This window comes from Dromaius novaehollandiae, chromosome 5 (assembly GCF_036370855.1).
Source record: "Dromaius novaehollandiae isolate bDroNov1 chromosome 5, bDroNov1.hap1, whole genome shotgun sequence".
Lineage (NCBI taxonomy): Eukaryota > Metazoa > Chordata > Aves > Casuariiformes > Dromaiidae > Dromaius > Dromaius novaehollandiae.
Window position 1 is genome coordinate 24,885,218 of NC_088102.1, and position 27,188 is coordinate 24,912,405.

At 40.1% G+C, this 27,188-nt stretch overlaps 1 protein-coding gene across 5 annotated transcripts in view; it reads right to left on the reverse strand.

The window, feature by feature from the left end:
- Positions 1 to 27,188, reverse strand: part of NRXN3 (neurexin 3) — a 1,034,003-nt gene that overhangs the window by 565,473 nt on the left and 441,342 nt on the right. For all 5 annotated transcript variants that reach the window (XM_064512239.1, XM_064512237.1, XM_064512238.1 and 2 more), the window contains 4 exons: positions 12,547 to 12,666; positions 5,189 to 5,570; positions 3,547 to 3,737; positions 2,558 to 2,731 (listed from right to left, as the gene is read on the reverse strand). In XM_064512239.1, the coding sequence (XP_064368309.1) occupies positions 2,558 to 2,731; positions 3,547 to 3,737; positions 5,189 to 5,570; positions 12,547 to 12,666 (867 nt within the window). The remainder of the gene's footprint in view (positions 1 to 2,557; positions 2,732 to 3,546; positions 3,738 to 5,188; positions 5,571 to 12,546; positions 12,667 to 27,188) is intronic.

Sequence of the window (27,188 nt, forward strand, 5' to 3'; positions counted from 1 at the left end):
AGCAGAAACTGCTTGGGACCTCAGCCTTTCAGGATGCTGTTAAAACTGCACCCAAGATCACTCCAAACAGACAGACAAATACGGAGGCTTAAGTAAGAATCAAACAAATGCTTTAAGATCTTCTCCTCCCTTAGAGAAAGGGTAAATACATGTGACTGTTACTTAGTGGCAACTATTAGAAAAGGCACCAGCAGCTAGTATTCAAGCGATGAAGCCATGGTGATTTCTGCAACTCAAAAAAACCCAAATAGAGCAGCTTTTTGGTGACTATTTCCTAGTTTTCATTAATTCTAAACACGTAGGCAAAGAGAATGGCATTCTATTTAGCACTTTCTATTGGCACTGAGCATGATCATCCAGGAAGACAGCACGGGCATTACTTTGCAAGATCAAGTTTCTGCAAAAGCAGGATGAAAGCATCTTCCCATCTGCCTATAGGTTTCTAGCTCTCTTCAGCTGTGAATCTTGAAGTGCTTCATACAGAAAGGAGAAATCACATTCCTGAAATTTCTAAAGGTGAAACAATCACCACATTCTGGCTGGTACCAGACTGGCATGCAGGCAAAACAAGTGCTACATTACATGTTCTGGAAGTGGCTCGCATATTAGAACATAAGTTCTGTAGTGCAAGGGATAAAGAAGGAGAAAGTACAACAGGAGCCAAAATAATGGCTGACATTATGCAACCTCAGTAATAGGACACTAAAGCCGAGTGTACTGGGTACAAGGAGAAGGGGAAACCCAATAGCTCTAATACTGGTGCAAACTCATTGGGGGAAGCATCATGATTCTGCTCCTGGGGCAGAAAGGATAGCTCCTTTAACTCCTGTTGAGCCACACAGAACAGGTCAGTCTAATGAAAAGTCCTCTGAAGGAGAAAAGCTAAGCTAGGAAAGATAATATGCAGGGTATAGAGCCAAAAGATTACTCTAATTTTAAATAGAAGAATTACCAGAAATCACTAATTTTAGGGATAGCTTTCCCTGCACTGAGGGTAATCAGAAAGGACATTTTCAAAAACAGAATAATTTTTTCTCCTTAAGCCTTGTAAACAACATTCCAGATAAGGTGCATTTCTTTCTTTGGCATTTTGGCTCTGTTCCAAATGGGCAAAGCCACAGGATCTGCTACATCATGCTCACTTCCACAAGGAACAGCCTGGTTAACAGACACTCTTAAATTCAGCAGAAAGGCAGAGAAAAGAGCAGCCTACCGCTGTGCAGTGCTTAGCAATGCTGTGAAATTGGAGCTGATATTGCGTGGGCTCTTGCAACAGGACACAATTCCCACAAACTACTGTGGGAGTGGGGCAGGAGGACAAACCCCCAACCAACCAGATGATCCAGAAACAGGGAAGGGATTGGATTTAACTGGACTGCCACTTTGGTGTTTCATGATAGCACTAAAATGGTATTTCCAGTCCTAATCCTTGTAAGGAACAACCTTGACAAGTGACAAGAATACTTGAGCATGATGTAACCTGACATCTTGACATGGTAGGGAAATGCAATTGCAGCTGTAAAGTTGGTTAGGGGAGTCTTGTCTCTGAGGACCAGTTAGGGACACACACCTGCTCAGCAAATGTGCACCACATACCTCTACTGATGAAAACCATCCTTCTCTAGTGACTGGTGGCCTACACAGCAGATACAAACATCCAGTGGAGCTAGGGCATAATGGTGACTTTCATTTAACGCAAGCAGCAGAAGCTTGGGTTTTTTGATGAGAAGCATCCCAGCTTCTACAGGAACTCCTGCCATATGAATTTTCCTGAGTTAGTGCTGCTGGTGTCAATACCGTTTTGATTAATAGGAGCTTAGCAAGAACAACAAATTATTTTAAAAAGCTTCAAGAAATCACTATTATTTGCGTGCTTCAAAAAGTCACCTTCAGCACATTGCTTCAGACCTGGAAAAGAGAAACTACCAAAAAGAAAGGTTTTCCAGAGAGCAGAGACAATTCTGTGGAATAGTATCCAGAACTTTCATTGGATGCCCACTTCCTCAAAAAGGAGTTATGGTCTCAAAGGAGACCGTAACAAGTTATGGTCTGATCTTTACTCTTCAACTCCTTCTACCTTCCATTTACCCTGCCCTCCACTTGGTCTTCAAAATACTTATTCCTGTGGATCCCCAAGAAAGGGCTTTCTGAAGCATTAGTGAACTGGAAACTCAGAACCTCTTCTGAGATATTAAAGAAAAAAAAAAAGAAAAAAAAGCCAACAGCAACAAAAAAAAAAAACCACTTTAATGTTAATAAACAGCCCTGGGAAAAGTAAAAGCAAAGAGTAGTCCATTCCAGTACCATCCTTTCCATTACTGAAGGTGTCATTTCATAGGGGATGGAGTAGACAGAGAATAGCTGGTGAACTGCTCACAGACACTAGCCTATCCTCAAGGTGAGCATTTGGGAGACTTAAGCAGATTGCAGTGAAGGATGTCAAAATGAAAGCAAACTAATGAAATGGACAATAAGGTGGACAAGTAGATGCTCAGGGGGCAGCAACAAAGTAAGAGAGGACTGCTTGAGAGGGAGCTATCTCTGAAATCAGTTATACCTTCACATCCACGCTCAATCTGCCCACTGCGGTGCAGAGCATCATTGATTAGATCAGGCAGACGCCCATTCAAGTCCACAGATGCTAGGCAGCCCTGAAATCCATCCCGGGAGGCCACTAGCTTTGGGAGGTTGCTATACATGCCTTGAGCTAGGCCAGCGATGTAGAGATCACCTAAAGGAAAAAGGGTAAATGGACAAATAGAAGGAAATTACATATCTTCTGAAGTGGCTTCCCCCCTCTGCCCCTCCCCCCCCCCCCCCCAATGAATATAGAGAACTAAATAGCTGCTCAGAAAAGGTTAAAAGCAGAGCAGGATCTTGTGTAAGGCCAGAAATCAGGTCTGCCTCTTCGCTGTGCATAGAGGTGGTCCCATGGCATTTCCTGCCTGGGGCTCTTACACTGCATCCTACTAAATCTGAATCTTAACTTAATATAAAGCAGCAGGTAGCAATAGTAGTTATTACAAGCTTACTTCCTTTACACAGCCCACCAGTGCATCTTCATCTGACCTGGGCAAGGCCCACCTTCATCAGCTTTGCTGATGTGTTTTCACATCGACGCTAGCATCCTATTACCACAGTCCTGGGCTCCCACCAGTTTTTAAAACTTTCTCATCACTTAGCATGGATGTATCTTATTTTATCTCCTGTCATCCGTCAACACAAGCTACATGCTATACACAGCTGTACTTCTTCAGGATCTGCTGTATTTTACAAGTCTGTCCTAACCACAAAACTGGTAATTGCATGCTAACTAGGGACAACTGTAGGACGACAAAAAATTTCTAAAAAAGCAAAATATGACAAATTATTCCATTAGTGGAAGCTGACAAACAGAGAAAGACTAAAATGAAATTTAAAGCCAAAACCGCCAAATTCCAGATTTTGTGTTCCATAATGCATGGTTTCTGCAAGCGTACTGATTATTTTCTCCCTCTGCAGAAATAAAGAGGAAGGAGGAGAAACTGCCATTCTTGTAGAATTTACCTTTAAGGTCCAGATTTTTGGCACCATTGATAACCTGAGTGACCACCTTAGTGTCCACCTTTAGGCTGTGTGTGTTACTATTATCTCTGGTGATGACAACATTGTGCCACTGGTTGTCATTAAGAGGACGATCGCTGTTGCCTTTGATAACATTAGGTCCATTTCCAAGGTCGAACACATAATGTATATACCTGTAAACATAATAAGAACAGTTAAAATTTTATAAGGACTCTAGTACTACTGACCCTTATTTTAACTACAGCTGATAAGTTAATATATACAATTCATGAAGTGAAGTGTCTCTGGATTAGAAAGTTATAGTAGGCCAAAATTTGAGCCCCCTATTTTAAAAAGATATAGGTGCTTTCTTTCTGCCAAGAAAGTGTAAAAATTAGTACTTTGAGAAAAAGACATTTGGAGTAAATAGATTCTAGTAATTAATTGCCCCCCTCCCACACACACAGTTCTTGCAGACCCAAAGAAATTCCATCTTCACATATAAATATATTTAAAAATTGGTAAGATAAATATATATGTAGCAGAGAGCAATACTAGATATGCTTATCTGAGGCATAAATTCCTCAGGTTCTGAATAACTCCTGTAAGTAGTTAATTGGGAAACTTGTTGAAAAAATTGTATTAAAATTCACATGAGATCCTGGGCTTACTCAAACAGTTGGAAAACAATTAGCAAAGCTTTTGGCAAAATATAAAGACCCTAACAGAGACTGAAGTCATGGGAGTGTTACCCTGAATTATTTATATAGTTCAAACAGAAATCCATGTGAGGATAGAAGAGAAATATTCTCTTTAGAAAGGAAAAAGACAACAACTTTCAACCCTCAACAGAATGCCAGGAGCTCATGACTCTCCCTTTTTTTATTTTATTACTTAGTGTCCCACTTATGGAAACATGTGCAAAGTCTAAATTTTAACAGATTGAACCTTAGTTATACTGGGAAAAAAAACAGAACTAATAAAGTGCATTTGTGGAATTCATGTTTACTGCATCTAGGTGAGTATGAGAGCAAAATTTGTTCAGCTAACAAAGGATGCTCTATAGGTAATTTTTAGCTTTCAGCCTTGCCAAAAGAACGTAGTGGCTCAGAAGTGAGCTGAGTTTTTTCTCCCTTGAGTATCGCTGGCAGAAACACAAATCCTGCAGCCCGTGTTATCTTCTTCTTATTTGTCAGTGAAGGTGGCTGAAACGTAACAGCTACGTTACTGGGGCAGAGGGAGAGGGGAAGGGGTTGGGGAAAGGGAAGAAATACTCAAGGCCCTGGTGGTGGCTGAAACATAACAGGTCTGTAATTGGGAGGGGAAAAAAAAAGGAAAGGAGACTCAGCACGCTCCCTCCTCTGTGCTGTTCTGCAAGGTTAACAGGACAAAACGTTAGCCTAATCAAATCTGAAGGACTTCAAACGGTAATGTTTTGTGCGGTAAAAAGTGGCTTTCCGTAAGTTACAGGGTGAAAGTCAGGAACAGAATCAGGAGTCTAAAGCATCAGTGTTTATCTCTAACCACTTGGTTTTACACCCCAGCAAACAGAGAAAGTATGAGTATGAGGTGAATTTCCCTTTATGCAAGCATGCTAAGCCCATGACATGGACCCATGGTAGAATATAGCAGAAAGCTCACTTACCCCTTGACTAGTTCAACTGCAATAAAATCATTGCCATCACCACTATTAAAGAGGATGAAACCATCAGCTGAGGTGGTCTTGAACTGGAAAAAGAGGTGCATGGATGTATAAGCCTGCAAGGTGGCCAAGCTCAGGTAGCTGCTCTTGGTCTTGAATGTTACAGGGTCAGCTATAATGTTGCGGAGACCAAAGCGTGCCTTCAGCTCGCAGTAGTCAATATCACCATTCTTGCACAGGTCAATGTAGAGCATCCCATTAAACATAAGGCTCTGCAGGTGGCCAATGAAGCTGGAGGGGATGACGGAAATGTACCGTTTCTCCGTCATGATCCCTGTCTCAATGTTGTGGAACTCCAAGCGGGTATGATCACCAACCATTGTGCCTGAAAGACAGGAACAAGAAGGAACACGCAAAAAGCCCAGGGATCAGTAATGGGTTATGGAGCCTTTCACTTCCAGTTTCCAAACTAATAGCAGTACTAACTTAATCCGATCTGAGCACTGTTCAACAGCTTACATCAAAAAGAATTGAGAGAGTCTTGGTGAAGAGGCTTCAGCCTGGCAGTCACCAAAATCTGGCAGAAGAGAGAAGACACAGGACTAAAGGGCTATAGAGAGCAAGCTCCCTACTTCTCCCTTACGAGAAAGCAGGGAAGGGAATCTGATGGTTAAGGGCAAATAATGTATCAGAGAACTGTATTATTCATGCTTAGCTTTATGTCAAGAAATATCGCTGGATGTACTTAACTAGCTCATCCTGAGATTTCATGTTACATGGTCACAGGAGTCGGACATGCTGGGAGGACTTTTGCTTGAAGAAAAGGAAGGAGGAAAGAAGAAGGGAAATACAGGTGAGGGAGCAGAAACAAAGCCTTTAACTTTCAGGGAAGTCTTTTGATTCACTATTATGTGAAATCCTCCAGTCTGCTCAGAACTGTAGAGTCTGTGAGGGAAACTAGGTCTCTCCTTTAAAGCCCACAGTGATCCATTTAATCCAACAGTCCATTTGCCAAACAATTTAGACCCTTTCGAATCAACTCTTGCAAGCACCTTGTCTGAAAACACTCTGTAAAAGTAGATTAAGATAAAAAGTGCAGAATGAGAACTGTTATAAAGCTGTTAATATTTATTCTGCTCCTTCCCCCCTCCCAAGATTCTGCTCAGCATGGCAGGAGGGAAACACAAGAATGCAATAGGTAAAAAGCCCTCCACATACTTCAATTACTAACTTGCCACTGCAGCTACTTGCCTCACTGTGATGGATTTTAACCTCTCATTTAAAGTATTTCAACTACTCAGTATACCAAAATATCTCATTAGACTGCTCTTGAAGCACATTTAAGTTTTTCAGTAAGTGTGCTAGGCATCAATACAGAACTCACATGAACAGATGACATTCAAATTATGTTAATAGTCTTGTTTGAGTACAGAGTCAAGCTGGGAAACATCAGAATGGAAATCATTACAAACAACTTTATTTCAGTCCTTTGTACTTCTTCATTAAGATAGTTTTTAACCACTTGGTCACACAAAAAAGTATCCTTTCTACACAATCCTTGTGCCATTTAGTACACAACATGAATGGTATTTAATTCATGAGTAATTATTCAATGCTTTATTATTTTCTCACTGTTCAATGTACGTCCATTATTCAAATCCTATTTCAAATACATAGTTAATTTTCTCATGAGAGTTTCTGCAGTGTTCAGCACTACAGTGTGCAAGCTCTCCTGAAATATTCACTTCATCTTCTAAAACTCTTGCAAGACTAAAGGGTATTATTTTCAGTTTTATACACATGAAACTCAGGAACAAAGGGATCAACATATAAATAGTTTCGGATCTCAAACAAGAACTGTTTGCCATCAAGTTTAGTAGCATATATAACACTTTACAGTTCTCATTGGTTTTGAGGCTCACCCCTTCTAGAAATTAGACCCACAATCCCCAATGAGTACCCCCCCAAAAGACAGGCACAATTAGTGATCGTCTGTGAAAGATCTGACTTCACATGACTTTTCCAGCTTTCCATAGTAACTCTAAGGCAGAGAAGCCAATTGCTTTTGGCAGTACTCAGATGCCTTACACAGGCATCCCTTTTTGCCATACTGTCTCTTTCACTACAGACTTTTCAAAAGGCATCTTTAAAACAGCAACCACCTCCTTTACTGTACAGGCCTATGTCAACCCCAAGTCATTGTCCTTTTTACGTAATGAGGGAAGTAAAGCTTCTGTGGAAGAAACACAACAGCAAGTGTATAATTAGATAACATCAAAATACATACAAACACAGGCATATTTACTTCCAGCATTTCCTTACTTCTGCATGTTTATCTGCGTAACCTTCTAATACGTTGCTAATACAATTATTGTGCCAGTAGCTTCCTTCACTTTAGAAGGGTTTCCAAGTGAAATAAAGTTCAGACAGCTACATCACCTGTTGGTTCCCCTCCCTACAATAACTTTTTAACCTGCTAGTCAAATTCAACCAAGTTTGAAAGAAGTCTCAAAAATATATAAATTCACACTAGCTTTGTGAAAAATTGACAGCTGGATAGAGATCTGAATTAACGTTTCCAGTGGGCTACAGATAGAATTTGTCAGTAGCATCCTGCTTGATGGCCTCTAACGAGCCATCAGTTATCAGGACATATATAATTCTCAATTAGTCACTGCAGGTCATGTTTCTGAATCACTGAAATTGCACCGGGCAAACTATCCCATCCTGACTACTTGATGGCTGAAATCGAGTGGCTTCTCATTCCTCTCCCTTATCTCCATCCCTTTAGAAATCTAAAATGAGTCATCTCTGGAGATGGGACACAGAGAGAGGGTGGACACCTCAAGAAGGAACAGAACATTTTTCAGGTCTGGCAAGTGCATTTTTTTCAGAGACCAAGAGTCACACCGATAACCATATCCGAGACCAGACAAAAAACTATCCTTTTAATTCCACAAGGTCAGATCAAATGGGACTTGGAAGTTCCTCATCTTTGTGGCTGTCTCCTGAAGTCTCCAGTCATTTCTCACCTAAACAATGCCCAGACATTAAGAGACATACATATGGATGGGCGTGGATGGATAGACAGATAGACCTTTCATCACTTTTTGTACTAGTCACAACATGTACTTTGTTTTTTTCTGTGGGGAACTAAATCTGGAAATATTTATAGGATATTTGGATGATAATCTGACTCTATGTACCGCAGGGCTGGGCATGAGTGAGCTGATGTTCTTTCTTGCTTAGGTCCTCTTGAAACATTGAAATATTAACATCTAGCTTGCCTCTCATAATCATGAACAAAGTTTAACTTTGGTTTGTCCAAATGTGATCAGGTTTTGCAAAGATAGCAAACAGGCACAGTTCTTCTTACAGGAGATACATCCTTGGCAAATTTTCAAGCATCTATTCTAAAACTGAAGATAAAAATAGTACAGCAAAACAACTTCTTTTTCACTTAGTCCCAATTTTATCCGTGAATCTAAATTTAAAAATATGATTATACAAAAGACTATTGACATGGAAAGCTTCAACCCAAGCAGATAAAGATGGACAAAATTACAAGCAGCTGAAAAGAGCCATATATTTCTAACTGCTCAGAAATTCAGGTATTAGTACTAATAAAAGTGTTTTAAAATACTGAAATAGATCTTTAGCAGAGGTGGTAACATTTTAGTTCGAAAAATTCCAGTTCACAAACAGAAACTTTGTGGAAAATTTGTTCAGACAAATCATCTCACTTCCACTACTGTGAGAGGTTGTTTCAGTTTTAGTGCTGTCAAATGAAAATCTTTGATTTTTTTTCCAAACCAAAGAATTGTATCTTCTTATTTAAAAAAAGCTGTATTTTTAAAGTCCCACTTCTTCATTTTAAAAGGTTATAAAAATAAAATCTGGAGATGCCAAGAACAAGAAGACTTTTCTCCTTAGTGCTTCTACTCTCAGATAAATGCAAAGAGGAAGAAACTGTCAGAGTATTGGGGGGGGGGGGGCTGTGAAAGCTACAGTACATTGGGACAGGGAACTCAAGTAAAGGGATATTAGAAATGGAGTGAGGGAGGTTGAAAGAGGTGAACCTCAACTTTTAGAAAAGGTAAAAATTGAGAAAAATGAGACTGGTTTAAGAAAAATAGAACAATGATGGTGGTGGTAGTGCAGAAAGTTAGGACTGAGTCAGTCAAAGCTGAAAAGGGCAAGACAATACAAGACCAGAATCACGGTAATCAGAGCTGTCCTTTCCTCCTAAAGCATGCTCCCCCCTTTCAGTATGGGAGGGAAATCCAGTATCTTCTAATCTCAGGATCTGTCAGCCCCACCTGTAAAGTTCACCTCTCATTCCCCCACTCTGTCTGTACAGAGAATTGTAATCACTACCACAATCAGCAACTCGTTAGCTCTAGGCAGAAAAGGTTCCAGCTGCCCTTGCAGCATTTGGGTGCTAGCAAGATGTTGTAGGGAGGAATATTGCTGCTTTATTTGTGTCCCCCACATTGATTAGTTTGAAAAACAAAAACTCAACAGCTTGCATTCAATAAACAAACCACATACTGGTGTTGTGAGCCACATACTCCAAGATTAGGTTACACCTGAACAAAAACAGCCTTACACAAGCACAGACTTACTGTAAAGACCCAAGGGTCCTCATCTATATAGGTCTCTGCCAGACTAGGCCTTACACAACCTAGCCTCGGATGGTGGGCCTGCACTACTCTTCCCTTCCTCTCCCCATTACATATTTAGAGACTGTGTTTCTGCCTGGTACAATCTTAACTTCAACTCCTGCATGCAGGTATTTCCATGTTATTTTTTTTTCAGAACTCCATCCTCGTTCTGAGCTTGAGATGCATCATGACCTGGGACTGTGTCAGGGCTGCGGGGTGAAGCAGGCTGCTGCCTGTAATGCCAGTCTCATTTATCACCGATGTTCTCTGGTCTGAGCTGGGGGACACCCGCAAGGAGGGTTTCATGATTAAGCAGCAGAATGCTGTCCACAAGAATTGGATACTTTCGCTCTCTTTGCCTTAGACTTCCTGCAAAAGGCTAAGCAAGTCACTTCGCGATGAATTTTTCCACAGGTGGTCATTATTTGTTCAGCCCTAATTCTCCAAGTACCCAGTTTGAGTTAATGGGATCCAATTTGCAGATGTGCTGAATATTTGCACGTGCAAATGCCTGAAAGTCATGTCAAATTGGTACCAAATACTTCCAAATTTAATCTAGTGTCTTGGTTCCAAATCTGTAAAATGGAAAAAGTACACCTACTCACTCCATATAACATAGAGACAGGAACAAATCCAGTTATAGCTTTAGTTCTGCATAAACATATTGATGTTTGGTGCACGCACACACAGAAAGGGAAAAAATTAACAGCTCTATATTTAGACCAATATTTAGTTGCTGTGCACTGTTCCACACAAGCAGTAAGAATAAGGCAATCAAATAACCTGTTTATTTTAACTGGGATCCCAATTTAGACTTCTGATATATGCCTAAAGACAGTACGGATCCTGTGGAAAAATCTATGTGACCACATCATTGAATACTGTATCATCTGCCCCAGGAAGTGAGATGCAGACAGTGCAGAAAATCTTAGCTCTGTTTTTTCTGACTTTTCAATTTGCCATGTTGGTATTCTTTTAACAGATATTTTTAGCTGTAATGCATCTTTAATTATGTAATTCATATACATGTGCATATGCACATCCTATTTTAGTATAGAATTGTATCATTATTATTTATAAACTCAGTTTCATGAAAAACAGACTTTAAAAACAGACGGCTTTTGGGGGGATTGAGTTGGTAGTGCAGACAGTGCCACCTCCTGGCCCTTGCTAAAAATCACATCCAGAAGAATTGCTCTTCCTTAATGCAGAAGTAACCATGATGACGTGTTTACCAGCACGATGTTTCACTAATTCAGAAAGATTCCTCTTAAACAAAATTTCATTTTTCTCTAAGCTAGTATTGATCAAATCTCTGCCAATTCCAACAAGGAGAGGGTGAATTCTTCTTTCTGGTCTCTGCACACCTCTCACAAATTCTCAGCCTAAAACAGCATATATTTACTTCAGAGTGAAAATACATATCAAGTCAGTTTTCCTGTAAACCCACTTGACTGGGCCTATTTGAAAATCCTGTCTCATGGCTTTCCTGATTAAATTAATCTATCACATTACTTAAATTAATTGCATTCACACAGCAGAAAAGAACTTCTTGCAGAGATGGGCAGTGCCAAAATCCTATATCCTATGGCAGCTGTTCTTTGCAGTTGCCTTCTGAGCAGAAGCTAGTACAGAGGACTCTAGCATGTGGCCAAACAGCATGGGTCACAACCAAAGGAATGTACCTATATCAGCACTACCTCCACAGTTACCATTTTTTGTGTTTCTATTATCAACCTTCAGACAGTGAGTGTTTTTCTCAAAAATCCAGTATCTACAGTTACACAGAACTGAGAATTTTAGATCTTCATTCAGAAGAAGAAAAATAACTTTTTGGCTTTTGCAGCTATGGGGAAATGGACCAAAAATATAATCTCTAAAGTTTTGTAATGAAAAAGATCAGTATAAAGTACCTTTATCATTTTTAAGCAAATCTCCTAACTTGGGAGACACCAGCTTTCCTCAGTGATTGATCCCCCCCAAGTCCCTTCAACTACATTTCTATGCAAAAAGAAGCAGGAGCTCAAAAAGCTGTCAGAGAATGCAGGAAAAAATAAGACTGACACACTGCATAGACTAGGACATAATATGCTGCAGTGAGTTAAGGTCCTCCCTAACCTCTCAAAGAGTTGGGAGTAAACTGCTCTATTTGCCTTACCTTGTGGATGGGTCTGAAACATGGGCACAGGAGCTTGAAGGAAGTGGGGAGAAAAAAGCAAAAAAAAAAAAAAGCCAAGCAGACAAAAATCTATATTCTCTAACACATCAAATGCCGATTTAACATCGGGGAAAACTCATGCAGAGGAAAGATTTAAGGGGCTTTAGCTTTCATTCCACAGCACTGGAAAGTCTCACATTTGCAGCTCAGCAATAAGGCATACTTATGAGCATGCCCCAGAGTCTGGCATGAAACAGCATGATGCTCAGCACCTCTGTGTTCTTAGATGTGAGCAAGCTCGTCTGTCCCCTAGCCTCATATTTCAGGTCATTAGTGTTGTCACAGAAATTTCTGCCACTGGCTGAGGACAGTTAGCCTCTCAGAACTAGACATTAATTTTCAACACAGCAATACTATATGTATAAGAAGTGACAGAAAAAAGGAGATACACAAGAACAGGGAGAATAAGCATGTAGTCTGAGAAGAGACTGGGCACAGAGACAAGGATAACGACAGAGATACTCTTACATTACACTCACCCTCAGCAACATCATCATCCACCATCAGCTTGAGGCTCTTTCCGCGACGAACTACTCTGACAGTGTGCCACTCGTTGTCATTGAGCTTCTGCCCAGCATAAAGAGTTTCGGGTCCCTTGCCTGGGGATGGCGATAAGTATGATAGTTAAAGTCAGACCCCAAATTAGCTTAGTACTTGCCTGATCAGAAAAGTCACCAAAATCACCCTGGTGTGATATAAACTAGTGGATCATTGGAATATTACAGGTGTATTACCGCCTGAAATCAATCCTCACATCTACACCTTCCCAGCTCACAGCGAGTCAGGTCACAAACCCTTCCACTCAGTGAAGTGCCTTCCTCCTCAGAGCCCAAAGCTCATATCCATTAAAGAAGCATGGGGAAATCTCTCTTGTGCTATAGGACTCTTCTTTACAAACATAACATTGTACAGGGCATTGCAGTATTAGAAAAAAAGGCTGGCAATGGAAATAACTATGGAGTGAAAGCAGAATCACACCAGAATTTTTTGTTCTTAAGTCTTGATTTACAACAGCCACAAGGCACTTGGGATTCTTTTTAAAGTTAATCCTACTGGGTCTCCAAGTGCTTAGGTATCAAACACCAGGCTGGTTTCAGTCCTTAGGTCTTGAACCAGAAATCACACGCTCTCCAACCCGGCTGATTGCTCTGGGGTTCTTTGGCAAAACAGCCCGGCTATAGGTGCTTACAGAAACCTTAGCCCACTTCCCACTCCCAAATTGGAGGTTTTAACTGGTGAAAGGGAAAGAAGAAAAGGAAGGAGTCCTTTCCTCCCCCAAAGTGTAAAACCATGGTTGTCCTTGGCAAACAATGCTCCTGGGAAAACAGCATTAGGACTATCCATACTTGTCCAGTTTTGCTGCTCACCCATCACAGTTGACAGGCTGTTACTTAAAACGTTAATTGTTTAGATTACAGGACTGCAGCACCTCACTCACATCCAAGGATGAGTGAGGTTGAAGAATGGTGCGTACTAAATTGAAAGTGTTGATACTTATTTCAGTATAGCACTGAAGTATTTTGACACAGGTATGTCAAAGAAACTCAGAATGAGGATAGCAGAATTTGATGCACACTAGGACTGGGCACATTGTCCAAACTGGCAAGAAGGAGACTCAGGAAAAGCAAGACACACTGAAGGTATTAAAGAGATAAGACAGGGAAAACAGCTAGAACTACTATAGCTCAGCTTAGTGCGTTAATAAAGCTAAACATAGGATGTGCAGATGTTTTTTCCATGCTTATTCAATCTAAGCAAAGTAGCTGATTTTACTCAGCCCATAAAATAGTGTTTATTTTGACCAGTTTTCAGTGTCTCAAAGCACACAGTCCAATTTCACAGAAACAATAAAATGTGGTACACATCTTTATGCAAAACTCTGCAAAAGGGATGCAGGAATCCACCCAGTCTGATCTGTGAGACAGAAATAAAGGAAAGGGGTAGGGACAAGATATGGTTCCTAGTGTATACACTGCCTAATTAACAAGGTTACTTTAACTACTTCCCACTTGGGGGGGAGGGAAGGGCTGGGGCACAGGCAAAGAAGAATGTGTCTCCTTGGTATAACCATTTAGCTAGGATACAACACCTGTAGTAGGGGGATCCTATGGAGGGAGACCACAGCAAAAAGAGTATGGCATCATTCTCACTGGAGGATCATGCAATTCACAGGAACAGAATGTGTGCTCAACTCCCTTGCAGATCAAGCCTACTACTAGCCAATTTTACCTCAGAGCAAGAGGAAGAAACTCTTTTTCTACAACAATGTGAAAAATGAAAAGGTCATTCTTGAATTTAAAAGGATAGGGAGAGTCTGAAGCGAGTCATACGTTGCAACTACAGAGAATACCTCCTCAACAGGAGGAACCAGTACCTCTGCAGTTCCCCACCTGTGTGCAAAAGTCACACTGTATCACAAGGGTAAATCCAGCTGTACAAGGCAGCAAGAGAGCTTAAGTTCTGCTGAGATAGACAAGCGAAACTCTACTGAGCTGTAGTTATGCTAGATTTACATCAGTAAGTGAAAGTATATTTTATCTCAGAGCACACATTATGAAATGATGCATGTGGATGGTCAGCAAAGGTACTGCTTACATCAAAACATACTGCACCAGTGTCCGGAGTGCCCCACAGCCACTTCCTGCGTAGGAAGACTGAAGAGTTAGGGAGTTCATCTGGATCTAATGCCACCTGAATTCAGAGCAACACACAGGCAAAAAAAGGGCAGCAAATTGCTCTAAGAAACCTTTTCCACAAGTTTACTGTGCCTATGTAGCACTCAGCAAAGAGAAATAGTGAAGTGTGCTGAGTCCGCTTAGCTGACAACATAACGCTTTCTGTGCTATAACCAGCTATATGACCAACCTTGTTCAGCAATTCAAAGTTGCTGACCTTCCAGTTTCCACTCTTTCCAGCCCTATCCTAACAAAATATGAGAAAGCTAAGTAGAGCTGGTTTGACTTCATGCATCATTGCTATCTTGATGTGCACGGTAACATGTTCAAAAGAAAAGTATGACAGCAACAGAAATTATCTGACTAGATGCTTAGAAAAACATAGCTTAACTGATCCATAAATAAATGACTAGACAATTTCAGGCCTTTTATACACTTTCTAAATGAATCCTGTTGTCTACAAAGGAAATTGCTATTTATAAGTAATGGGTTAATAGCTTAGGCTAATAAGTTTTAAACTTAAGCACTGAAGATGCAAACTATTCCATTTTATCTAATCATGCCTTGATCGGTCTACTTTATACTAGATCACTAGAGGAAACTTAAAACAAGAGTATTTAATGCTTTCATTCATGCACAAATCTGTTTTGTATGCACCAATGAGCTTCTTTTAGGGTTTTTAGGGTTACACAAATAAAAATATGTATAAAAATCCAATACATGAGAATGCTCAAGAGCATTCAGGTAAGTTTGTCAAATCAGACTGATATTTGAAGTGCAAAAAAGTGTTTACAAATAATGTTTTTGCTAAGTTCAAACTGTTTCTTTTGAATGCTTTGAAGATATTTACACAGCAGGTGCACTGACCTGAAAATAAGCAAACTTAGGCCCTGTTTTTCAACTGACAACATGCAAATGAATTGCTAATTCCTATGGGAATTCCCACGGAATTCAGAGTGGTTCCAGCAACTGTGTAGAGGTACTGCCACATCTGGATCCCAAACTTCATGTCAGCAAGCATGATGACACATGTGCTGTTACTATATACTCATTTAGGGAAGCTCAATTAAAAAAAAAAAACACACACACACACTTGAGCTAGTAAAAAAGACTTTGGTAAAGTCACTGGACAAATTAATAGACAGCCCATCTCTAACAGATACTAAAAGGGAACATTCCTAACCCAAAAGTTGCAGATGCTGGAGAAGTAGGAAGAAAATGGGCCACATAAAGTGGGGAGGGTCAAATGTTCTCCCTAAATAGCATCTCCTATCCAGTAAGGCACTTCTGTGATCCTGCAGAGAATACACAGAAGCAATTGTTTAGACGAATGAAAAGGCCTTCCCCTCGTCTTTTATTTTCCCCTCCTTCTTTCAAGCTGTCCCCACCTGACATCACTCTTCAACTGTGATAACATAGGTGTAGGAGGAAGCAAAGCAGAGGCAGAGGAGCAGCTGGACTGTGAAGAAAGTTAAAGATGTATATCTTCCCCTTGTGCAACAATCTCTTACAATAAAAGACAATGGCGGGGGGGGGGGGGGGGAGAAGCAACAATATTAGAAGCTGAATGCCTGGAAATACTTTCTGTTTATAATACTTTTGATGAGATGGCAGCTGGTCATTAGGCAATTTTTGCACTTTACTCATTTTTTATGTGTGAGGACAAATAAGAGGCAGCATACCAGGAAAAAGAATAATGAAATTTCTACTTTAGCAATAAATTAACTACTAAGCTGCCAGAGCATGACTCTTGTCTGTACAGAGGAGAACACTTTCCTGTGTCTCCAGCCTCCTTGGTCATTCCACCCCACTTCCCAATGACCGCTTAGGAACTGTATATCACACAGAAACAATCGCTACTTCACATCTTCAAACTCAAATAAGGCAAAAAACTCAAATAAGCAAATCAGCTTCAGTGCTTTGGGAGAAATGCAGTGGCAAACAGTACTTAATCAGGAGCAAAGTCTCCTTTTTGGATGTCTCAGCCAAACATTACTTGACCCGCCTGCAGCTGTAGTGAGCAACTCCTTCTGTCCTACACTCGTGATTCCTTTGATTCCATGATCTACTCAAAACTAGTGTGCATATTGTTCATAAAAAAACGCAAGGAATATATGCTTTCAGATGTGGAAAAATTCCATCCAATCTGCCCAGAAGTGCCAAATCACTATTTCTGTATCAAAAGGTGCACTGCTACTTGTTAATAGCTTGGCCTCAATAGACAATAAGAGCGCCAACAAAAGATGCACGTAAGTCTAAAAGAACAAAAAGCAGTTTACTCTTTCTGGAAATAGCAACCTGCTGTCAGTCTGTCCCCTGAGAAGCTGTCCATTTAGAATAAATGACAGGTCAGAGAGATGCATTTAAAACAGCTCTGAAAACACCAGCTGCTACCCACCCCAAATGGTTAATAGAACACAGAATTTCCTCCCTATGAAAGGCAAAGGAGACAGAGGGTTAATCCTCTCACCACTGTGTCACAGGCGAATCAAAACATGTCCTTTTACTTTCACTGCAGGCTGTCATTATCTGATCCATTTATATGATTAAAATGGCCTTCATGAAACCAGGCTATCTTCCTATTGCATATCTCATCCAACATTACAGAAGAGGTCAAACATGTATGTCTAGAGGATCTCAGAAGAGATGACCAGAAAGGACATAGCCAGACTGATGAGAACGGAAACAACTCTTGCTTACTACAGGTAAAACAATAAATAATTCTATAGTGATACATTCATGTATTTTAGAGAAGATGAACAACAGCAATCTGTGGGATTTTTTTTACTTTTTTTAATTAAAATGATCAGCTGCCATCTCAGCTTTGTTCAGTGGCATGAGGCATTTATGTGTCTATTTTATAGAGGGCAACATTGCTCAGAAATACCATTAGCATCCTAAAGTCTATGAGAGGAAGGGAAGGGGGATTTTTTTTTTGCTTGCTTGTTTGCAAGGGTTTTCTGGGGAGGACATTTAAGCTGTTTTTACCTATACTTTTACAAAATGACCAGAAAAGTTGTGATTCACCCTGAAAAACGCATGCAAGCAGATTTTTGAAATGTGAGAAAGAATCATGGGACAAGCTGGATAGATCCTTTCAAAGTTTATAGGAAATTGATCCTAGCCATTCCCCAAAGGTTACTGAGATGGGGCTAGTACAACTGTGGAGTGGAATTCTTCACTGTAGCTTTGTCAGTGTGACACAGAAAAGAGTGAGGTTATGAAGCCAAAGGAAAGAACTGGAAAACTTATTTAGGAATAATTAATGTTAGACAGTTAATGTAACATCACTCTAAGATATTGCATGAAGATGTTAAGCTCTGCATCAGTCTTGTTCTCACCTACTACCAAGATGCTCCACCTGTTTCTCATCCTAGATTGCTAGTAGTGCTTTAGAAGATATTTTGCTCATACAGACTATATTATATACATAGATAACCATCACATTGCATAAAAATTATGCATAATATATATTTAATACAGTGACACCTGTATAAAGTAACTATCTATACATAAGAGAGAGATAGAAGATGTTCTAGGTCCAAGGATATCCTGACACAATTTCTAGAAGCAGGCTTGAAAAAGGTGAAAAGAATGGGAAAAACGGGGTGCAAGGACAAAGAAGATTCACACATTGCTGTAGCTTCCCGATACGTAGAGAGCTTCTAGAAAGGACAGGGTGAATGTCAAAACATGAGCATGGCTCAAAAGCATGACTGCAGCTGCTCTGAAAACCTTCAATACATTTTGGTTCCAGCTGAATATAAATCAAGTGTAAACCTTGTTGATGTTGTCAGGCAGCACTTGTATGTGTGAACATCGTTTGGACAAAATGTATTACCAAAGTCTTTTTCTTGACTGGGATCCACCGTCCAACTCCAGGAGCATTGTTGATTGCTAGGAAACAACTGGCAACCCCAGAGCCTCAGTACATTGCACACATTTATGTAGATATCTCAGCCAATTCAACCCACATTTAAACACATACACACTGGTTTTGCTCATATACAGGTTTTCAAATCCTCTTTTTCAAGAAAACGTTGGCTGCCAACTAGGAATAAGCAGATGCCCTTCCCTGCAGGCAGTCAAAACCTTCACTAGACAACCTTACCTGAACCAACCCTTCCATTTCCTCAGGGAACAGGATCATCTCATACTACTCCACATTAAGCAAAACATAGCAGACACTTAAGGAAGGAAATCTTTTAGCAGGACTGAAAGAAGAGTTATGTTTACAGCTTTACAGAGTGGCTTCACCTGGAAATCAATAAAGTTGAGCAGGATTTACATGAGCCTACTCAGAAGCAAAAGCTTAATTATTTACATCTGTACAGCAGTAAAGAAGTGCATATACAAAATCCTTTGCATACCAATAGAATCAATTAGACTCACAAGTGCAAATGAGAAACCCCTCAGCAGCAAAACTAATCAAGTACATGGAATTAACTCAGTGAATAAATCAAAAGTAGCAAGACCACCCTACCAGTCCTCTAACAAACATATCCCAGTCTCCCTATAAACTTGGCAAAAAATACATTAAGCTGGATTTAACTATTTGGATGCAGTGTTCTTTAAAAGGCCTTTACCAACAAAAACATTCTTTGTTTTTGCTATAAATACCTGTAGGACCAGATTGAACTCTATGCTTTCATTTACAAATGCCCTAACCAACAGCTGCAATAGGACTCAGTATGGATTCAGGCAGTGTTCAACACAAGTGCAGCTTGCTCACTGGTCCCCTAACAAGACACAGCGCAGAAATTATGTTGTACATCTTTTATTTGATAGGAATGTTGTTTTTGACTAAGAACAAACAAAAAAGGGAGAAAATCTGACCATGTATATGGTACCAGTCATACCTGGCACACATATTACACCTCTGTTTTCCCACCAAGGGTAGTGGGTTATTTTTTCCCAACTTGCCTTAATTTCACTGGTGCTGAATTCCTAACACTTCTAGAGAATACAAAACTACTGCACATCAGTACAGTAGAATATTTTTTAGCAGACCTCAGAAAAACATTTGTGTTAACAGATAACTGATTTCCCCCCCGATGTTATTTAAATAGGAGAATACAGCTTCACAAAAAGGATGTTTCAGTTCTTCTAAGAAATTTTTATTTTGACTTAGAAAACGCTCAAAATGTTTCAAGTTAAAGCCACATGAAAAACTGTTTTCAATGTTTAAAAATAAAATGCAGTTGTTGATTTTCTATTCAAGACTTTACTCATTTTTAACCATAATAGATGGTTTCCATTCCTGATTTTAATAAGAGTGATTCTATTTTATATTCCCAACTAGAGAAGAGTTCAAAAAAGGACAGAGAAGTATGAAAAAATCTAGTATTCACGCTTTTAAAAATTAAGATTAACAACAGCTGAATTAAATTAACTTCAAAGTGATTTTGATTGGACTGGCATTACCTTTGTTTTTAGATATGGCTGTGATATGAAACACTTCACATTGGCCACAACGCAAAACTCCTGTTCCTAACAGATCAGAAGAACAAAAGCTTCCTGTAGGTATAAAGAAGCTGGATGCTGCTATATTTTGGCTTATCTACAATTCGCCTAAGGAAATATTTATACACACTAGATTTACAAAAAGCAACACTCAAGAGAGCTGTTACTGTAAGCCAGGCAGCCTGCAAGGCAATCACAGGAGCATCTTTTATTATGCAGTTTACAAAAACCGGGCACTAGAGGGAGATAATCACATTCCTGAAAGCAGTTGTTAGACAGTTTCATATAAGTACTAAGTAATTACAATACTAAAAATGTTGCTTTGCAGTGTTTCAGCAGTTGATATATTTTTTTTGCTTTGAAGCTGACTACATCTCAGTGATGAATGAAACAACTCCAGAACCCTGATTCACTCCAGAAATAGCAAATACCTATTCATTTCTGGTATATTCATTTAATGGACGCAGTGTGCCACCCAAGGAGGCTCCATGGCTCAGCAAATGCACAAAACTTTACAAACTTTACAAACTTTATCGTAAGGCAGAACTTTAAACCAACTATTGCATCAACAATTACACACACTTTTGCAGACCACAGCAATAACACAGAGATAAAGAAATCCTGACAGTACTTCCTAGTTTAATACAGCTTTACTTTAATACAGCTATTAGCTTCCAAGTGATGCAATGGTAGTCAAAGCAAGGTACTGGACTGACAAACCTGGTGACTGAATCCTTCTGTTTATTCCTGGGTAGATACAGCATGGGTAGCAAAAGCACACAGTTTCTCACTAATCTCATCAATGTACTTCAGTTGTGACACAGTGGGACCACACAGTTTCTCTTCCTGTTTAGTCCCAAGTCTCCCCACATAGGCTACAAGACATGCAGATGAATCACAAGGACAGTGGGAAGAGACTGCTAGAGATGAGTCTGAGACAAGTGGAGAGGGCTTTATCATGCAGATATTCCTATAATAGAAATGAAATAATCTGACACCTGACTGCCTCAACAAGTTTTAAACTACTGTTGTCAGAGGGGAAAAAAACACGATCAAATGTACAAGCCTCTAAACCAAGTATCCTCAAAAGCTTTTTGTTTCTGTTGTATTCACAAGGAAATACATTAGAGCAGGCTGAGGAAACCTGCATCATTCCATTTGGTGAGCCTTCTCATACTCTGATAGTGTCAATTAGTATATTGGAAGGAATTACTTGAATTTTGGAATTACCTCAAGATGTTATGGAGTTGCTTTTTTTTTTTTTTTTTAAAGAAAAAAAAAAGTATTACAGATACTCCATCTAAGCCTGAAAAGTGAGGAGATCAGAAAGCCAGACATGAAATCAGCTGAGATGTGGAAAAATATATGAATAGCAGTATGAGGTGAGGTGCTTTACAAGACCTGACGTGCCTTACAGTAATGGTATGTAAATGTCTTTCATTGATAGATAACAGACCACCTTCTATGAATGGGATACCATCTTTGCTTCCCCTCTTTCATAACATAGAAAACTATGGCAAAGAAGGGGATACTACTTCCCAAAGATATGGTGACTAAGCAGTTAAGCCAGAGGAAGAACACAGATCTTTGGAACTCCAGTCCTGAATTATAGATGAAAAACCGCTGCTTAGGACCCATTGCATGGTCCTCACTCACAGCATGTCATCAGAACAGGAGAGACTCCTGCCACAAATACTACCTAAGCCAAATACCAAGGACAAAGATCAACAATATGATGCACGCAGAGTACCTACATTTCTTTTTCATTTAAGGTATCTGTCTTTGTGGCACACAAGTGTCTGAGGTGTCACATATGCTCAGAGAGATATCTCCATGGTCTATATCATGGACCACCTTCAACCTCACTGTAACAGCATAGAGGTCACCATTACAAAAATTACATCCAAATATGATTATAAAGCCAGTAGGATACCAGCCTTCTGTGGGAGTTGTAAAACATCATATACACACCTGAGCTTTAGTTCCCTTTTCACATTGTTGTCTCCATAGTGAAATTTCCCATTCTCTTCTCAGTCTAAGTGCCAACTGAGCAGTTTAAGTTCTCCATTGCATACTAGCCAGTATTTATTAGTCTACGAAGAACCCCTTGCATACTGGGAGGGAGAGCATTGTATCTGTATAAATCCTAATATTAACAAATAGAAACAGTAACCAAAATTTGCAAGTAGAGACTCTGTGTTTTCAGGTGCTACGGATAGCCCATGTGTGTTCCTAGTAGCCCACATCGAGCCTCTCTGCCTGAACTGAGAAATTTGGGTAAGAAGGATGAAGCGGTACTTTGAACTAGATGCAAGAGACTCCTTACTTTGCTTAAGGAGCTACCAAGGAAGGATCAAGTGCTCCTGGAAAGCTGAGGAATCAGCAGTACAGACTGAAGGATAGTTGAGGATTTACAGATGAAGATGACATCTGAGGCAAATGCTGAGAACTCCTCTGAAATTCAGATTTTAAAGTCACAGCTTTCATGTTAGCTAAGGAGCATGTAAGGGAAAAAATGACCTGGGGGGAAAAAGGGGGAGAGGATAGTAAGCTAAGCATATGCGGCTTTAATCAAATCCACAGCTGTCTGCCTCCAGATCTCCCAATGACAGGCAGCATCTCATATCCAAAGTGCTGCTATCCATCTTCTCAAACAGACCACCTCAGTCACTTAATTTCACACTTGCACCTTCATACAGCACCTTGTGTTTCATATAACATACAAGTGTAGAGCACAACGGGTTCTGACCTAGTTCTAGAGCACTCCGAGTGCTGTATCAGGTACCTTGTGTGCATTGGCACTCCTTACCCACATGGGCTGGCCAGTTCCCATCCAAGAGGAAGCAAATTGTGTTGCAAGTCCCTTCTCCTCTATAATTAAGTCAAGCAAGCTCATCTCACTTGTTTTGCCTTTCGAGGGAGCTACAACAACCAACATCTGGTATCACCAGAATTAAATAGGATTACACCACAGATTTGGAAGGATTTATTCTAAAACAGCCCTGGGGGGAAGAGAAAGATTTAAGTAACTGCAGATCCCATCACTTCTCCCACCAGAAAGTATACTTATCCTGGAAACATACTGCTAGATTTTGGGGTCTCTTCTTGCCCACCACATGCAGAGGTTAATATTCATTTAAAAAAGAATGGATGTCTGATATCAAAAGGAAAGATCCTTGTTTGTTGTACCAATACAGAATTGAGCACAAGAAAGGGAAGGGGTGATTCTCTAACTTCTGGGATCAACTGGTGTCTGTGTATGTTTTGTTAGCCACCTTGGTTACAAGGGATATCGAATTTAATGCCTCAGACTTAAAAGAGTAATAGTAGTCGGCATCATAGAGTTGCCAAAAAAAAAAAAAAAAAAAAAAAGTTGTGTTCGGATTGCACGTTAGTTCAGGCTGTTCCAGGGGCACTTAAGCAGTAAGTTTGTTTGATTATCAAGCAATAGTATATGTTGGCCTTTGGCTAAGTTGTGAAAAAGAGCAGAATTTGATTAATGGCATAGACAAGTCATAAACACCTCTCTACCAGTTTCATTTCCCTTTAGAAGCTTAGTGACATGCACACTATTTTCCATGGTAAGTTTGAAAAGCCATTCTTTTATTCTGAGAAAAGGTTACTTCTCTCTTGTTGCCATTTAAAAGACCCCCACTCACCAAATAGCCTCCTTATTTGTTCTCCAGTTGTTTGTTAGGAAAGGAAGAGGGCTTATTATTGAGATGAGTAGATTACACACACTTCTCTCCCTACATATTTTTCCCCAAGATGTCTTTATTTCTAACCAGGTGAACAGCTGGTATACTACAACGTTCAGCAAAGCAATTTTTCTGTACCATTTCTATCCTTCACAGGAGCACTGTGAGGATTAATCCACTTATGTTCATAAAGTGTTCAGATCCTACGCTGAAGAAACATGGTAACACTGCAGAAGTTTATATACTCCATACCATCAACAAATATATTATTGACAAGCTGTCACGGCAGGAAAATGTTTACAGATTCTCTTTAAAATATGGATCTACAAATTCTAGAATCAGCACAAGATAAACATCACAATAACTCAAACCAGACTGTCAAGTCCCAAGTGGCAAACAGTGGAGGAAAATGTGTTCTCAAGACATAGTGCCAGAGTGCTAATAGGGGCCATGATACAGATGATCTGGACTACCATACACGGGCAAGAATCTTATTCCCTAGATAACATAACCAGTTCCCTTGACTTCAAGAGGAGTAAGCACTCTTCAAGAAGTGGATTCCCATGTAATGATGTAGCATGTGTTTGAGGAGGGGTAGAGAGGGATCAGATTAACATTAATCCAGAATAAGGGCTGAAGCAGTGTTGTACTTCTCCTTACTAGTCCCAAACAGAAGGAATTTGTAACCAGTACAGTTTTCAAAGGCACAGATTTATTTATTTTTATTTGATTTTATTTTTTTTAAGAAAAAGGATTAAGCATTTTAGAGGATGATTTATCATCATTGTCAAGGATTTGCAATCGCACAGCAGACATTGGAATCAGTCAGAAAAAACAAATACCATTCTGTAGTATGATACCCTCTTGAGAATATTATGCGGGGAAGCTGGTGTTAGATAGATTATGCAAGGCAATAGCCAAGCTCAGAGAATGAAGACTGGACTTCAGAAAGCTCCGGTTCCCAAATCCTGAAATACACAGGTCAGTCATACCAAGTCAGGTTTTTATGATAACAAATACTTAAATCTGTCAGTGTCATTATTTCTGATCTCATTAGCATCTTGTTTTAAAAGAAAGCACTGCCTAGTACTCAGAAAGGCTATGGGCTGAGCCCTCCCCTTATTGCTAATTAATGCTTTAGATCAATGGTTCCTAAACTATCGTCTCTCACTGTTTTGTGAACTGATATCAAATCTGGCATGTCCATTTAGCAGCCTGATAAGGATTGGGATGGCATATGTGAAACTGAGGGCGAACAAATCTTCCCCAGTCAAGAGTCTGGGAATTATCTCTTAATGGTTAATGGGACTTTTAACACTGAAGAATATTTAGAAAAGAATAATTGCTGTGCTGCTGCTGATCTGTGTGCTTGAGTCTTAATGTCCAGCTGTCCTCAGTTCACTTGCTGATGAAATACACTTGCAAAGCACTTCCCGTGCTTTGAGTCCAGAAGAGAAATATTGATTTCGATATCTTCTCCCCATCCATCTATTTCTATACCAAAAAGTGAAAGGGAAATAGAGAGGAAAGGGAAAGAAAAAAGTTTGAAACCACGCCTAGATGTTTAGTGACACTGTAAACAACAAGAACAAAAAAAAAAGAAAAGAAAAAAAAAGAAAAACAAAAACAAACTTCCCCCCAACCTTCTGACCACTAAATAAAATCACACATCATACATTATCGGTCAAAAACGCTTGCATTATCCATTTTATTCAGTAACGTCTAAGTCTAGCCCTGCTAGCCGCATGAGCTGTAGAGTATTTTACTAATTTATTAAAAACAAACAAAAACCCCCGCGCATCCCGCCCCCGCGCTGACCAGCCGGGAGAGGCGCCCCGCGGGGCGGCGCGGCGCGGCGCGGCGGGCGGGCGGGCGCAGGTGAAGCGGCCCCCGGCGGCCCCCTCCGCCCCGCCGTTCCCTGCGCTCTGGCGCCCCCAGCGGCCGCCGGAGGCCCGGTCGCAGCGCCCGCCGCTGCACCGCGGCGCTGGAGGCGGCCCCGGCCCCCGGCCGCAGCTCCCGGCGGTGCCCGCTCGCCTCGGCGCTCTGGGGAGCGAGGGTGTGAGTTTATTTGGCAGGGGGCGAAGAGGAAGGAGTAGGAAGAAACCGGTTAGAGTTCTGTCCCTTTTCTACCGCAAAGATGCATTAGCAGGATTTCAAATTGATACCAGTTCAGTTTTAGTAAGAGCAGCCTGGGTGAAGTCAATGACAGCTTGATTTTCACAGGTGCTGAATGGCAACCATAAAGTGCACCACTCCAGATAATTAGGGAGAAAAGTACGTATGTTAATACAAAGTTTCAATGTATGACAGAGCTCTGTCACATTCAATTTTATAGTAAGTAAATGTTTATAAGTGTATCTTTCATCCACTCTGATGTTCAAGAGTTTAAAAACTTGGCTAAAAATTTGTATTACATAAGGCATGCTTAAAATTAAATAAATAAATGAAAGTTTTACCTCTAAACCAAGCCATCTGCACAACCCTGCAGGCAACTGGGGTACTTCTAACATCACTTAATGTCACTGTAGTACTTTCAAAAACACAGAGAACAAAAAAAGTGCCAAGTACCACTGTGATGAGCTGGTATTAAAAGATTCTTAATTTCTCATTCAACACCACTACCATCACAAAGCAAAATAGCTTCTAGTTTTATACTGAAGTTGGCTTTTAATGATGTGTCAAATGCAGGCACATTGCTTCATGCAAAGAACAATAAAAAGACTATTTGTATCACAACACCAATCTAGGACAACCATCTGGATCAGCAAATTTAGTCTTTTATATTTATAGTCAACTATGTGATAGCCACATATTCAAAAATGATGCACAAAACATCTGCTGTCTCACCAACACACTGAGAAATAGCCCTTCAACATATAAACAAATTGAATGTGAAACTGTGCTTTTTTTTAATGAATTTCCTCTTCCTCCTGAGTCACATCTGATTATCTAGTGAAGAATGTTAGTTGACAGAAAATAATAACATGTATATCCAATTATGACATTAAGGTAAACATCCATACTATATGCAAATGCACATGCACAAAAGAAAAATGGCACCACAGAGGGGCTGCCACAGCAGAGATCATATTTAGCATTTGAGGGATACAAAAGAACAGGAAGTTTTTTTGGTTCAGTGAACAAATTGGAAACATCAGAGGAAGTAAAAGAAAATCACTTCAGGCCAACCCAAAATGAAAACGTCTCTGTTCTTTGACCAAAAATTGACACCCCTCCCCCCCCCCCCCCCAAACAAACCAGAAACAGTTCTGCATGGAAATAGAG